Raw genomic sequence first — 16,679 nt, 5'->3', positions numbered from 1 at the left:
CAGGAAGTACATCCTCTGCTGTGCCTTCTTGGTGATGGTCCTGATGTTGGACGTCCACTTCAGGTCCTGGGAGATAGTGGAGCCAAGGAACTTGTAGGACTTTACTGCTGATACAGTGCTGCCAAGTATGGTGAGGGGGGGTAAGGTGGGGGGCATTTCCTGAAGTTCACTGTCATCTCCACTGTTTTGAGGGTGTTCAGCTCCAGGTTGTTGTGACTACACCACAGAACCAGCTGCTCAACCTCCCGTCTGTAGGCTGACTTGTCATCGTCTCGGATGAGACCAATGACCGTTGTATCATCAGCAAACTTTAGGAGCTTGACAGAGGGGTCCTTCAAGATGCAGTCGTTGGTGTGGAGTGAAAACAGCAGAGGGGAGAGCACACATCCCTGGGGGGTGCCTGTGCTTATTGTCCGGGTGCTAGTAATGCACTGACAGGTGGGGGCAGGCACAGTGAGCTGGGTCAGTTTGGAGTAGAGGATGTCCAGGATGACGGTGTTTAACACTGAGCTGAAGTCCACAAAGTGGGCCTGTGCATAGGTCCCTGGGGAGTCGAGGTGTTGCAGGATGTAATGCAGTGCCATGCTCACTGCATCGTCCACTGACCTGTTTGCCCGGTAGGCGAACTGCAGGGAGTCTAGCAGGGGGTCTATAGTGGTCTATAACAGTTTGTGTTCATGATGTGAGGGGTCCCCACTGATGGGGATGGGCATTATGGTGGGGCCTTTGAAGAAGGAATGAACTTCACATAGCTTCAATGATCTGTTGAAGATGAGTGTGAAGATGGGAGCCAGCTGATCAGCACACACTTTCAGGCAGGAGGGGGTCACGCCATCTGGGCCTGGTGCCTTTCTGAAAATTGCTAGTAGTCCAAGGGTAATACTTTATCTTATGAGCTGCAGGGGGTACAACGGTAAAGAAGTGACATGATTAGAATTAGATTATTATAATTTTAGAACTTTATGTAATTTCTGTGGGACTGTAAAAAAAAGTCTTTGACAAAGACAATGACACAAAAAGACAGGTCAAGATATATGACCCAAATTCTGCCAGCGTAGTTAAAGTTTAACATTACAGCCATATTCATCAACCACATGGGGGCGGCTGTGGCTCAGGGGGTAGAGCGGGTCGTTTCCAAACCGGAGGATTAGCGGTTCGATTCTTGGCTTATCCAGTCAACATGTCAAAGTGTCCTTGAACAAGACACTGAACCCCCAGTTGCTCCCGGTGATAACACCGGTGTGTGAATGTGTGAGCATTTACGAGTGCGAATGGGTGAATATCCAAGTAGTGTGAAAGCGCTTTGAGTCTGCTGTAAAGCATAGAAACACACTATACAAGTATAAGACCATTTACCATGACATATTCTTATTTTGGGTCCACTGGGAGAAACTGCTGCCAGAAAATCAGAAAGAAACAGTGACTACTACAGAATATATCAAATAACTTGCCAGTTACGGCAAATCCCACATCAAGAATCACTTATCATTTTAATGCCATCAGCAGTAGCTCTCTAAACTGACTGACTGTCAAAGTCTCTGATGAATCTAAAAAGGAAAAATGGGCTAGGGCTTGAGAGGCAGCACTTTGCAGCTGTGACTGTGAAATTCCCCTTTATGCATGTACAGTATGTATGTGAATGTGACAGACAATTGTTGCCTGCCAAATCTGAACAGGAAGAATGTGTTCAGTTACAATACAGGGATATAGGTACAATATATTTTGTATGTTACAGATTTGAAATTTGATGTTGTTCGCCTGCATTTTTATCAGGTCCATATGTTATAGTTGATAACCAAGAATTGCACACTCCTCACACCTTATCTCTCTCCTTCCTTTCTCTATGCAGGCTTTGCCCCCATCAGTGGCATGTGTAGTAAGTACAGGAGTTGTACCATCAATGAGGACACAGGACTCGGCTTGGCATTCACCATTGCTCATGAGTCGGGACACAAGTATGTTTAGCAAAAACTGCATTGAGACAAAGTTAATAAGTGAGACAAATTCTTGACACCACATCACTTTTCATATGTCATAGTTATAAAGCAAAACAAACAGTAGTAGACATAAAGAGCTGAAACTGTGTCAGACTTTAGTGTGATTTTACAACAGTGCACTGCACCAGTCTCTATACTGGCTCTATGCTCTAAGTCAGGGGTTTTCAAGTGTGGGGAGGTGAGCCTCTCCTCAGAGGAGATTGTGACCCCCCTGCAAAAAAACGGTTGTTGTTACTGTTGGAGTAGCCTACTGTATGTTCTACTCAGCCATAAAATAGCTTGCAACAAAAAAATGTAAACATCTTTTAAGCAAACTCTATTACTAGGACTATTACACATTGATTTCTTAAAAAAAAAAAAATCTGTATCCAGTGTTTTCCAGTGTTATTGAAGAAGCAAACTATCTTACAAGTCAGTCAAAATGTGAAACATGGGCTATGTAACTGGACAACATTCCCCACAACATAGCGGTCAACAGAAAAGAGGGCTCCCATATCTTCTCCCTCTCACACCAAACTGCCAAACAACCAGTGCATGGGTGATATTAATTAATCGGTCCTCTACTGCTATGCCCCAGTGACACACACACACAGCAACATTAGTGACTGCATGACAAGCGTGAAACTGAAATACTTTCTTGGCTCCTGCACATTTTTTAGGCCTATTTGTGCAGTTTTACTCAAATTAAATTATTTTTGAGCACATCAAACTCAGTCAGCCACCAGTCAATAATACACAATTAAATGTGCCAAAGAATGGGAGGGCATTCATATGGAAGCTCAGTATATGAGTTAAATGATGTTTACTCATTATTTGGCCCAAAGAAGGCGTGTCAGGCCATGCCATCATAAATCTTCAGAGCCCCACAATAAGCAACACCATTTTCCAGACCTAAGCTACCTTTAATGCATCCCTAAATCCTTTCCTCACCCAAGCAAAGAGCAGATACGTGGCTTGATGCAGCATCTGCATTGTATTTGCTCAGATTAAGCAGTGGCTGGGCCAACTGGCTTGTAGTGACAGTCATCTCTGAGAGCTGAGTTGTCCAACCACTGACACTGTTCTACAAAGACTGTCTAACAAAAGACGACTATTAACAATTCCAGTGAGTCTGTAACTATATTATCACCAACACCTATTCAAGTTCTGTGTGGGTGTAGGAGTCAAGGCAAATCTACAGGGTCATCAGGTGGGCACCTTCTCACTAACTGGTGGTTCATTGAGTTGGGCCCACGACACAGAGAAGACTCATCAGTGTGTTCCAGCATCCCAGAACCACCCTCCTCTTTGCCTACACCCACACACCCAACACAATCCTTCATCTACTCAGGAAGATGCCGGCTAATTGTTACCAAACAGTCACTAGCACTAGCACAATTTCAACTGCTGTTCTAGCCACCAAACATTTAAAACAGCTCACCAGATAACTAGCAGACTTCTGCTTCCTTTTATACTGCATCAGAAACCACCCCATGTTAGTATTCCTTCCAACAAACCAATCGAACTTCTATTATGCCCTCATGTTAGCTTGCTCATGCCAACAACAGGAAACGGGCTTCTAGTCTGCTGCATGTATCAAACACTTTTACTAAGCTTTTCCTCCTGTGCTAGTTTACTTCAGCTTAACAGGCATAATCCTCACATATTTTGCCATTTATAAATCACTTACCTATTTTTACCTCATTCACACACCTTTCTTCTACCGCAGAGCCACTGAGACTTTTCTACACTATCAGCTAGGCTCCCAATTACCTGTCTTAGGCTCCGCCCTTTTATACCAACTCACCTAGCAGAGAGACTGTTGACGTAGCTACAAATCCCCTACAACCAACTTCCACGGGGTGGACTTTAACTTTCAAGACACACTCCTCTGCCTCCATGGCTAATTCTGTGTAATTCAGTTTCTTCCTCTCATAAGCTGTGTCTACAGAATTGGCAAAATATACAGTACACTGTGCTTCTGACTACAACACAAGGTCTGATCTGAGGTCAGTGCCGACTATCTCCTCAGGAAACTATGAGGAACTACTAAATCATCACTGTGCACTATGCACAGTGCTGCTTTTCATATCACTATCTCCACATCATGCATATTCCATATGGCTGCCTTAGTTGCGTATAACACAATGCGATATGTTTGATTGCCTCAGTACTCACAGTGCTAATGTCTCAGTTACTACCTTTTATGATTGCGGTTCAAGCTTCTTATTAACAAACTCACTTGATCACCAAACATGTTTGGTCTCATTCTGTCATTAGCTAGCACCATTTTGCAAATAACACTGTGGATCAGGACCAGTCCATGAAAATCCAAGCTTATTCAGTCATACTTTTTCCATTTCCTGTTTGCCCCCGTCTCCTCTCTCATTGAAATAAGTTACTACAAATCAATACATTTTGCCTCACACATAGCCTAGCTCAAGTTTGATGTGTACAGTTAATTTTTCTGGTTTATTTTTTCTCACGCTGTGCCTCCCCTAAAATCCTCTGGCACCCCCAAGGCCACACCTCACACTCTGAAACACAGTGTGCTAAGTGGATGTACTAAAGCTATATTAAATGAAATGTGGTTTGATTTAAAGAAACAAATACACTCTGAAATAAGAGCACTACTTCATCCACTCCTTGACACTTTGTGGGAGAATAATGGAAACTACCGCAGGCTGTACAACTGTGTGTTTGTGCTTATACATTTCCATTGAGTTTCCAGTCAGTTTATTTTTGATATTAGTAGAATTAATTTTGTGGTAAAACTCTTCTTTCTGTCTGGCATGCTCTCAACACAAACTGGAAACAAAGTATTTTTCTTACTTCACCTAGGTGATAATATGTCAGAGTGTCTATAAGCTACAGTATCCTGATGAATTTTTCCAGCTAAAGACATAGAATGCTTGCCCAGAACCACATTGAATCAAGACCAAAAACTGTTAATCACAGAGAAAATTAACAAAGAAATGATTGCTAAACATATGACAGTGTAGTATTGACATGCAATAAGCTACGTATATGTTCATTTTATTACATACTGTAACATAAAAAGGTGGGTAAACACTGACATCAACTTTAAGGAAAACAGTGTCAATAAAAATAATCAAAGGAAATAAAAAAAAAAAACTCACTTTTACTCAAGAACCGTCTTTATGTGCCTTGTTACATGTGGACTTAAAGTCTCATATTTTTCTCCATGTTGTCTAGTTTTGGGATGATCCATGATGGGGAGGGCAACACTTGTCGCAAGACGGAGGGTAATATTATGTCTCCTACTCTGGCTGGAAACAATGGGGTCTTCTCCTGGTCCATCTGCAGTCGTCAGTACCTCAGTCGCTTCCTTGGGTAGGCCTGATGCACATACAGTGTCAGACTTTCCAGTCAGTTGGTATTGCTGTCTTTCCAACTGACACAGGTGGTTTGCTGCATTACCAGAACAGCCCAGGCATCCTGTCTGGTGGATGAGCCCAAGCAGATTGGTCAGTACAAGTACCCTGAACAGCTTCCTGGGCAGCTGTATGACGCAGACACACAGTGCAAGTGGCAGTTTGGTTTCAAGGCCAAGCTGTGCAGTCTAGATTTTGTCAAGGTGAGTTATTCATTTTAAACATTTGTAGCATGGTTTTCCTTTGTTGACTTCACTTCATTTTACCTTTATTAAAAATTGCTATAATGTATATTTTAGAAGTTACAGTAGATCACATAAGTACTTGTATTGTATATGAAGGGTACACCCAGAGTGACAGTTCCACTCATCTCTACGGAGCATTTCAGCACCTTTCAGCTCATTGTTTTGGATTTGGTTTATACATAACTTAAATGTAGGGTTGGACATTCTGGAAAATTCAGCAAGAGAAAGCCCAATTTTGAAAGTAGCCAATCAAAGAAATCCCACCCTATGGTTCTGACTTCTCTCCAAAGCCATTCCTCCAAAACACAATGTGCACTGCCTGACTATTACTTAGAGATATCAGGAAAATAACAAATGTCCCTCAAACAAAATAAAACTGATAATTACCTGTCTAGTAGAGATATGCCCCCCGCCAATACAATAAAGCTGTCAGACGGTTTCTACCAGTTTGTGCAGAAATTCTTTGGTTATGCAAACCGATTGTTGCAGCAGCTGTCCGGGTGGCTGGTCTCAGATGATCTTGGAGGTGAAGATGCTGGATGTGGAGGTCCTGGGCTGGTGTGGTTACACATGGTCTGCAGTTGTGAGGCCGGTTGGATGTACTGCCAAATTCTCTGAAACGCCTTTGGAGACTGCTTATGGTAGAGAAATGAGCATTCAATTCACGGGCAACAGCTCTGGTGGACATTCCTGCAGTCAGCATGCCAATTGCACGCTCCCTCAAAACGTACATCATCTGTGGCCATGTGTTGTGTGATAAAACTGCATATTTTAGAGTGGCCTTTTATTGTGGCCAGCCTAAGACACACCTGTGCAATAATCATGCTGTCTAATCAGCATCTTGATATGCCACACCTGTGAGGTGGATGGATTACCTCAGCAAAGGAGAAGTGCTCACTGACACAGATTTAGACAGATTTGTGAACAATATTTGAGAGAAATAGGCCTTCATTCAGTGGTGTTGATTCACATACAAATGCTGTTTTAAATTGTATGTGCAGTTCTCTTTCAGTAATTGCTGGGAAATGGACTTTGCCAAATCGTATATATGACAGATTAACACACCTGACATGGTCTTGGCTATTCAAGACTTCTCTAAATGCCTGTGATTCCCTAACAGACATTCAAATACCACATCTGCATTTCTTAGACTTGTGTGCTAGTTGGTGGGTGGTAAATTAATCTACAAGCTGATTAACAGTGGATTTGGGGCTGTCTTTCTCACTTTTCTTCTTTGTTTTTCTTTGTACCTAATGGACTCGTAAAATGATTTTCAGCATGCCAGTGTAGCTTTCAAACACCTGCTTGGTGTCAGAGAACTAAATCAGCATGAGGACAAATAATCAAACACACACGCCTGGGCATTTTCTCTTGCTCTTTCCCCTTGTACTTTCTGGTTTCTCTCTCGTTGCCTGTTGCAGATGGGTGAGCTGTCAGACTCTGCCTCCTTTCTCTCCCTCTGTGCTCAGATGGCACAAATAATTATGTCTAGTTTCATTAAAAAAGTACAGTGATTAGATTTGACACTGTGTTTGAGGCTTTATGGAGATGATTATTCCTAGTTATCAGGACCATGGGGTGTATTGACCAGCATGATGGTGGTCCTGGCAAGAAGCAGGTGGTGTCAAGTCAGGGAAGAGGAAAAAAGGAAGAAACATGATAACATTAAAGGCCAAAAGAGATGATGATAGAAAGCACCATGTCTGATAGATGTCTCATACTGTGCGCTTATATGTGTGTTGTTTGACAGGACATCTGCAAGTCACTGTGGTGTCATCACGCAGGACACCGGTGTGAGACTAAGTTCATGCCTGCTGCTGAAGGCACTAGCTGTGGTCCTGATATGGTGAGGAATGGTCTTCTTCTTCTTCTTGTGAATGATAAGAGCATCTGGTCCCTCAAGTAACAGCTCTTACTGCTGTTACACCAGCAGGGTTGCTGCAGCTGAGATGGCCTTTTCACTATCTGTATGGGCTGTAAATGTCTAAGTGCTTTAGGAGAAAAACACTGTCCCTCTAGGAAAATTCCAGAACATCCCGATGGACAGTTGTTACCTACCAAGATCAGGTTGAGAGGAGAAAGGGAGCTCAACAGCTCAGCACAGAAAAAATCTAACTCTTCTTCTGTTTTACTTAAGAAAATAAATTCACATATCATAGCATTGTTATACATTTTACTCTGCCATTTGGCCACTCCATAAAAACGGCTCCATGACCCATTTTGGGTTGCTGCTTTAGGTTTTGGAAAAGTAGGACTAAACTGTTAGCTTGTTTACAACCTCTCTGACTAACTGCTCATTCTTGCTGCATTAAATATTATAGTAACTGGTGAATATTAAAGGCTATACATACAACAATGAAGTTAGACTATAATAGTTTTTAAGCTAAAAACATGCTTAACTTTCCTTGACCAAAGTAAAACGTACAACATATAAAGGCTGAGAATACAACAGTCTTTTCTTTTATTTGGACACTTAATTAAAAGCCAGTTACATATATCAATACTTCATCTCCAGAGTATCCATCCTTGCTGCTCATATACAGTGGTGTGAAAAAGTGTTTGCCCCCTTACTGATTTCTTATCTTTTTGCATGTTTGTCACACTGTAATGTTTCAGATCGTCAAACAAATTTATATATTAGTCAAAGATAACACAAGTAAACACATCATGCAGTTTTTAAATGAAGGTTTTTATTATTAAGGGAAAACAAAATCCAAAACTATATAGCCCTGTGTGAACAAGTGTTTGCCCCCCTGTCAAAACACTGGTTTATCGCACCTGAGTTCAATTTCTCTAGCCACACCCAGGCCTGATTACTGCCACACCTGTTCGCAATCAAGAAATCACTTAAATAGGACCTGCCTGACAAAGTGAAGTAGACCAAAAGATCCTCAAAAGCTAGACATCATGCCGAGATCCAAAGAAATTCAAAACCAAATGAGAAAGAGAATAATTGAGCTCTATCAGTTTGGAAAAGGTTATAAAGCCATTTCTAAAGCTTTGGGACTGCAGCGAACCACAGTGAGAGCCATTATCCACAAATGGCGAAAACATGGAACAGTGGAGAACCTTCCCAGGAGTGGCCGGCCGACCAAAATTACCCCAAGAGCGCAGCGACAACTCATCCAAGAGGTCACAAAAGACCCCACAACAACATCCAAAGAACTGCAGGCCTCACTTGCCTCAGTTAAGGTGAGTGTTCATGACTCCACCATAAGAAAGAGACTGGGCAAAAATGGTTTGCATGGCAGAGTTCCAAGACGAAAACCACTGCTGAGCAAAAAGAACATAAAGGCTCGTCTCAGTTTTGCCAGAAAACATCTTGATGATCCCCAAGACTTTTGGGATAATACTCTGTGGACAGACGAGACAAAAGTTGAACTTTTTGGAAGGTGTGTGTCCCATTATGTGTGGCGTAAAAGTAACACCGCATTTCAGAAAAAGAACATCATACAAACAGTAAAATATTGGTGGTGGTAGTGTGATGGTCTGGGGCTGTTTTGCTGCTTCAGGGCCTGGAAGACTTGCTGTGATAAATGGAACCCTGAATTCTGCTGTGTACCAAAATATCCTGAAGGAGAATGTCCGGCCATCCGTTTGTGACCTCAAGCTGAAGCGAACTTGGGTTCTGCAGCAGGACAATGATCCAAAGCACACCAGCAAGTCCACTTCTGAATGGCTGAAGAAAAACAAAATGAAGACTTTGGAGTGGCCTAGTCAAAGTCCTGACCTGAATCCAATTGAGATGCTGTGGCATGACCTTAAAAAGGCAGTTCATGCCCGAAAACCTTCCAATGTGGCTGACTTACAACAATTCTGCCAAGATGAGTGGGCCAAAATTCCTCCACAGCGCTGTGGCAGACTCATGGCAAGTTATCGAAAACGCTTGATTGCAGTTGTTGCTGCTAAGGGTGGCCCAACCAGTTATTCGGTTTAGGGGGCAAACACTTATTCACACAGGGCTTTGTAGTTTTGGATTTTGTTTTCCCTTAATAATAAAAACCTTCATTTAAAAACTGCATGATGTGTTTACTTGTGTTATCTTTGACTAATATATAAATTTGTTTGACGATCTGAAACATTACAGTGTGACAAACATGCAAAAAGATAAGAAATCAGTAAGGGGGCAAACACTTTTTCACACCACTGTAGGCATGTGCCTGCAGAAGCATTTCTGCAGTTTGTCAGTTCTCTCAGATCTCAGATGGACACAAAGCAGCTGCTCCTCCTCACATATCTAAGATGATATTTAGAAAGACAGAGAGGTGCTAGTGTGTATGAGTGCAGGGTTTTGCTTGGATCGGCTTGCGCGTGGTGCACAGTGCAAGTGTATGTGTTTTGGCTGTACCTAGAGAGTATGAGTGTCCAGATGGGGTGCTGGGCATTTGTCCAAACAAGAAAATTCAGGCAAATTACCCGGGCTGCAGGGCCAGCACTAAAGTTCTGATAAAAAAGCCATATCTGTGTGCCTTATTCTTTTCTCTCATTTTTTCCTTTTTTTTCTCTTTGTTCCAGTGGTGTCGGAGGGGTCAGTGTGTTAAATATGGGGAGCATGGTCCCCGGGCGGTCCATGGCCAGTGGTCAGCCTGGTCCCAGTGGTCTGACTGCTCCAGAACCTGTGGAGGAGGGGTCATGTACAGAGAGCGCTTCTGTAGCAGCCCAAGGTGCAGTATATGCACTCATCACATCTTTTAATGTAATTCATCATCTCCTCACCATGCCTTTAGATAGAGTCACTATCCAGGCCAATGACGAAATGATTCATGTTGTCATGCAGTTGTATCTACAATGAGAGCCTAAGTTACAGTTTGGGCCAGACAGTAATTCTTAAATGCCTCATGTCTCAGAATACTTCCTTTTTGAACACCTGAAAGCGCTGTCTGCCAGGTAGTTGTCAGAAAATATGTGCACACAGATATACACCTGATAACGGCTCTCATCAGTCAGCCTGACAGTTGAGACAGACAGACTATTTCTCCCCGTGCTCCAGACAAGGAGAACCTCCTAATAGCATGCTCTTTTCTTTGAAAGCTGCCAAGACAGCCAGCAAATGTCCTCTATTGCTGCTCACTCACACAAACATAATCCTGCATAAGTCTGCAGACCCAGATCCCACTGTGCATATCTTTTTGTTAGCAAAGGGCTCTGTACAGGTTATTGCATGTGAGAGAGCCTTAATTCTGCGTTTCATGGTAGAATTTTTTTCTTATTTTTATTACCTATAAAAACTGGGAGATTTATTAGATTTATTTTTAGCCCTACAGCAAATAGCAAAGGCCTACACAGAATACAGAATAGATTTGATGCTGTTGTCTATAATGTGATCAAATAATTGACTCTCTTCGGCCTGCGGTTAGTTAGCCAGCTCCTGCAGCACAGTGGGCTGTCTGCAGTATTTAGAGAAAGGATTAATTACATGTCACTCATGATATTTTTGTGCCTTTACTATGTAGTGCACTATGTGTATTCCATATACTACACTCTTACAAAGGTTTTGATAAACACTGACCATTTTTTTGCAATTTCATCCAATGTCTAAACAAGCTTTGTTGTTAAGTCTTCTCCTTGAAGAATGTTTATACTAGCAATTTCTGCCATACTGTAACAAAGGATCGCTCATGATGTGGATAGTGGAATGATTTAACATTGTTTTGTTTCACTTGTGGGAGCCCCGGCCAATCACGAATAAACAAAGTTAACACAGATTTCTAGACAGCAACTTTTGTGTTTTCTTAGTTGTGCTTCTAGCTGTCTAGTGAATTTTAAGCTCTCTTGATATTCAGTAAACAAGAGAAAGCATTGATTTAGTACTATTATGATGGATTAAAATGTTACTCTCCAACAATTAAAGGAAACAGCATTGCCACACAAAAGTCATATGCATGAACACCCACATACAGTATACATTATAACCAGATGCTTATACCACACTACATTTCCTGCAGGACTGTGATTGATACTTCATCAAACAGAATCCACTGATTGGTTTGTACAGTTAAGGATTGCCATTACTTAGGAGTTAGTCAGGTTAGATCATAGTAGCATGTCACATCCAATCCCACATGTACTGTATGCACACAGACTCGTGTTTCGGTGGGTTTAAGTGAGGTGAGATGTTTCTGTCATGACAGGGATACAGTAATTCTCTTGATTACAACTGTATACTGTCTTTTAGCCAGGTACAGTCTGCATATGTCACCTAAATATCAAAATGCCTTCATATGATCATCTTTTCATCTCAGTTATTCAGCATAGTCATGGCTGTCAAACACATAAGAGTCTACATTATAAGTCACTACAATATAAAATAACCAGTGTACCTGACAGATGTAAGGCAATTTAACATACTGCTTCCAGAAGTTTGTTTTGAATCAAAACAGTGTGCGCTAATTAACTATTGGATATTTCAGCTGCTTCAAGTGCACACATTTGAACTATCTTTATCGTTTCCATGTCAGCTGACATTATCTTTCAATTTATACACTTGAACTTGCAGTAATTTCTTTCAGAATGTCAACTGACACATGCAGGTAAATTTGTCAACACTTCAACAACATCAGCACCCTTCAGTGCTTGATCTTTAACTCATTTGAGCCCTTTCACATCATGTGATCCAGTCCTCAACTTTACTCAGTAATTTAACATTTAAATTAACACTTGACACGGCTTCTTTCTGCATTTTCATTTGAACTACTATTTTATCTTCTTTCTGAAACTATATTTCAGCTTCAACCACTTCAACTATGACTTTAATTGTTTCAGTATTTCATCTACTTCAGATGTTTAAAATGCAAAATTCAGCTGCGAACACACCTATCTTCAAAAATGTAGCCTTTAAAATTTTTTTCAAATTTTTTATTATCCACTCCATTAAGATGTCCGTTCAGATATTGACAGAGGCATGATGATTAAGTCATTTAACACCAGACATTACAGGATCATTTGGCCTGAAAATCACGTCTGAGCGGCCTCACTGTGGAGAATGCCCCCACGATTGTCAGGAAGGGCAATTGGGCACAAAATCGGGCTAATTATCCTGTAGCGTGGGTTTAACGTTACTTAACAGCTGGACAGATATTGATGTGGCTGTTCTGTCTGTCACAGTGAGTCGTCTCCTATTCCCCTTGAGGCATCAAAGCTGTTTTCAGAGGTAGACTGGCCCTCATATGATTCACATTTTACACCATGACTGGCAGACCAAAAATGGGGCACAGAGACCTTTAAACCAAGCTACCTATTAAGATCATTTATCATTCTTGTGGCACTAAAGAGTCATTTGTAGCAGCTACCACTGAAAAAATGGGTTGATGGTGCTAAATGAGTTATGCGGTCATGGGGACAGAGAAGAGATGGAAAGATGGTGAGGGTTAAATGTGGAATCTAATAATGCTAAATCAAGATATCATTGTCATAAAACAGATAATTTCCTGTCTATTTGTCAAATACCTTAGAATTCTTTTGTGAAGACAATGAAATTAGTCTGGGATATGTCTTAATACAGCATCTCTTCACTGCCATCCACACTTATTCCAAATGCACCATGTACCCTAGAGTCACATTTTAGTCCCTGAGTCATGACATGATAATCTCTGTGATCTCTGTGATTCCCCTTTGGACTTAATCTGAGTAAAACTAGAAGGATTAGCCTGACTGACTGCTTCATCCCCAAACTGAGTTGTCTGGACAGTCTAGAGTGTCCTCCTCAAATCTCAAGAAAGATCATTGACACCTAACATTGTGTAAACATACTGTATATTGTAGATTCTTGTCAAACTTTCGTTATGTGTATGTGCTATATGCAATATGTATAAAAGCCATGTATGTGAATTCCATTGTTGGGGAAGCTACTTTGAAAGCGTGGCTTTGCCAGCTACCGTTTCACACTGGAAGAAGTTGAACTACAGCAAAGCTGCTTAGGAAGTGTAGTTCAAACTACCTTGTAAAAAAAATCACATTGACAATGTACATGTGATATAAATTATTTAAAAAATCTAGTACAAAAATGTTTATTACCTGAGTCCTAAACAAAACAGTCCCATCTGGGCTTTTCACAAGGACCAAATTTTGACGACTGTTATCAGGATTTTGTATTATCTAATTACAACTAAAACAGTAAAGAAAAAAAAAATTACTTGCACCTTTTCCACTGTTTGATTGACTCAGTCACTGGTTGTCTTGCTCATCAGTTTGTAACAGGAGACCTTTCAAATCTCAACAACTAAACAAATCTTCAACCTGCATCTTTTTAGACAGTATGAACAGGTATAAATAATGGGCCTGTCTTTTTACTTGTCAGAGCATAATCTCTTGGAGTCTTTTGAAGTTCTCATCCAAATGTTCTTGTCAACACTGAAAAGCTGCTCACATGCAGCATGGTAAAGCAAATATAAAAATCATTCCTTTTATGACCCAAAATGAATTTGAGTTTCAGTAGTTAATTACACAAAAATGCCAAAAAAGTAATTCTTGTGGTGGATGGCCAGTAATCAGGAGAGGATGGATGATTGAACAACAACTATTTACTGGTGATCAATAGCATGGCAGTATGAGCAGGAACAACAGAAAACATGAAGCACAACAATACCCATGCACCCAGACAGGATATGTTCACTACTAGGATCACTATACAAATATGAATATAGTTGAACTACCAGCAAGTTACTTCACTCAGCAGGAGAAGTGTTTAAAAAACATTCATTTGATTTTGCACGAATTGATCCATTTTACAAGAGAAGAATGTTTTTTTTATTCAGTCTTGTAAGAGATTTCTATGGGATCAATAGATTAAAACCTTCTGCTCTAGGAATTCCTTCAAGACAGAGAAAATGTATTTTGCCTCCCTACATCTTGATTCTCCTGTCTCTGTAGGCCACCTGCCAGATCAAATACAGTCAACCTAATCCTCACCAACAAGCCTGGCAGATTAGATTCACAATCTTGACCTGGTTTTGCATTGCACACATTTTGTCACATACAGTATTTGATTTAAAGGGAGTGGGGTTTTGTGATGAGGAGGATCAAGGTCCTTAAACCATTGTTTGGTGGAATCTGCTGGTAAATTTGTGAAGCCTTATGTTGATTCACTGTTTACTTGCCCCTTGCTGTTGCCTTGCATGGGGATATGTACATGCACATTGAGAGCTGCTGTACCAGAGTCAAATTCCTTGTGGCCAATAAAGATGATTCTGATTCTGATTCTGAGGTGTTCTGTAGGGGTTCAGACTGTATCACAGCAGTGGAATATATGTAGTTTATGTAGAATGACCTATAAGAATCCATTTTCAGCCTCTGTCATTGGGCATATTTACTGGGCTCCTTGGTCATTTAAGCATCCTTAAGGTTACTAAGGGCTGCACTGGAGTTAGTGTGTACAGGCAGGCAGAGGAATGCCTGAAACACACATCAAAAACTTGTCATATCTAGTTTTAGTCATGTTGTTGGACTAGATTTGCAGTCACAAAGATGCTAGGTAATCTAGGGAGAGGGGACAAATGGATTCAGATTACAAGGGAAAGTGAAATCATTAGTGCCAAGAATCAAGAAGTGCATTTGACTCCCTTTTCAAGTAAGTAGTCCATCTTCTATACTTCTGTTTAGAAGGCCTTGAATACACAGTATAGTACCCCAGTGGAGTGCTGTAAGTGCTGTACCACATGTGCTACAATTTTCTACTGCAAAGTCTTGATAGGATCTGGACTATGAAACCCAAGGCAAAATCCCTCCCCCACTCCCACCCTGCTCATCAAGGGAGGCAAGATCTGCACAGATCAGATTTACACGCAAAGTTCAATGAAGCTTCTTTACTCTTGGCAGTCAAGTCCCTGTTTGATTGAGCCCAGGTCTGAATGGAAGGGATGAGATGGAGTTTTAGAAAAATGCTGTGCAGCAACTTGCATTTTGACTAATGATGGTTGCTGACATTCATTTCATGCAAAGTGCAAGTTTAATACTGTAGCAGGAAATTCAAAAGAAATATGCTTCTGGTTGGTTCATCCTCCTGGTATTTAAAAGGATTGGGGTTATTTGGCACTTTTTCAGCTTGTTTTTCAAAGCTCTTCATTATATTGTATTGCATTGTGATTGTTTCCATTAGGCATGTTTGATCAGCATAGTTCCACATTCTCTGCATGGGTGTCCGCCACTTTAGTAAATAGCTGAACTCTATTTTCTCTGCTGGTGGTTGTGTTGTAATGCCTGGCATAGGTTGGCAGAGCCTGGGAAGTCTGATGTGGCATCTTAATGTTCATTTCACTAGCTGGACCTGCCCTCACTAGTGAGGGAAAAGGGGAGTGAGTTCTTGTGTATACTGAATGCTTATATACTTATATATTTGGTGTAAGGCTAAGGAGGTTCGTGCTGCTCTGAGGCACTGGCAGATACCAAAAACCTTCTACTATAAAACAACAGACTGGATGAATTTGATGTCCTGTGGCTTGGTCCTAATGTACAGTTGGTACATCTAAGAAGACCACTGGCCTATGTCTCGGAAGACACTGTGGTAGCAGAGAATAATTTGGGTGCTATGCCTGAAAGATTGAGTACTTGTTTGAAGCATGTAAGAAACCAAAATTGAGTACAGGCTAGGCTGGATTTAGTAATGAAAAGTGGGTCTGTAGGAGCGGCGTTGCTTGCTAGATGGCAAGGAAGGTGGCACATTAGAGATTTATATGTCTTGATGACTGACTCTAATTTATATTGAACAGGTATTGGATCACCATACAGATTTTGTAAATGGTAAATGGACTGCAGTTATATAGCACTTTTCTACCTTAACTGGACAAAGCGATTTACAGATTCACCCACGCACCCATTCATGCACACACTCGAACACACCGATGGCATGCAAGGCACTGGCCTGGCCACTGGGGAGCAACTTGGGGTTCAGTGTTTTGCCCAAGGGCACTTCGTCATGTGGACTGGGAATCGAACCACCAACTCTGCCACAGCCGCTTGATTTTCTCCTTTTGAGAAGGAAGATGACAAAGGCATTGGAAATAATGCGGAAGTCTGTAACACATAGTTCGGAGCTGAAGGTCGAAGTGGGATGAATGAGTCCTGAACTC

General features: G+C 41.2%; 1 protein-coding gene across 3 annotated transcripts in view; it reads left to right on the top strand.

Annotated features, from left to right (window-relative positions):
• The window catches only part of adamts18 (ADAM metallopeptidase with thrombospondin type 1 motif, 18), an 89,627-nt gene that overhangs the window by 29,408 nt on the left and 43,540 nt on the right, over window positions 1–16,679 (top strand). For all 3 annotated transcript variants that reach the window (XM_020617177.1, XM_020617176.1, XM_020617178.1), the window contains 5 exons: window positions 1,850–1,955; window positions 5,193–5,330; window positions 5,421–5,574; window positions 7,367–7,462; window positions 10,132–10,280. In XM_020617177.1, coding sequence (XP_020472833.1) covers window positions 1,850–1,955; window positions 5,193–5,330; window positions 5,421–5,574; window positions 7,367–7,462; window positions 10,132–10,280 — 643 coding nt within the window. The remainder of the gene's footprint in view (window positions 1–1,849; window positions 1,956–5,192; window positions 5,331–5,420; window positions 5,575–7,366; window positions 7,463–10,131; window positions 10,281–16,679) is intronic.

The sequence above is a fragment of the Monopterus albus genome, unplaced genomic scaffold (genome assembly GCF_001952655.1).
Source record: "Monopterus albus unplaced genomic scaffold, M_albus_1.0 scaffold186.1, whole genome shotgun sequence".
NCBI classification, from domain to species: Eukaryota; Metazoa; Chordata; class Actinopteri; order Synbranchiformes; family Synbranchidae; genus Monopterus; species Monopterus albus.
The sequence above is the reverse complement of the archived record's forward strand: the minus strand, read 5'-3'. Positions and strand labels throughout refer to the sequence as shown.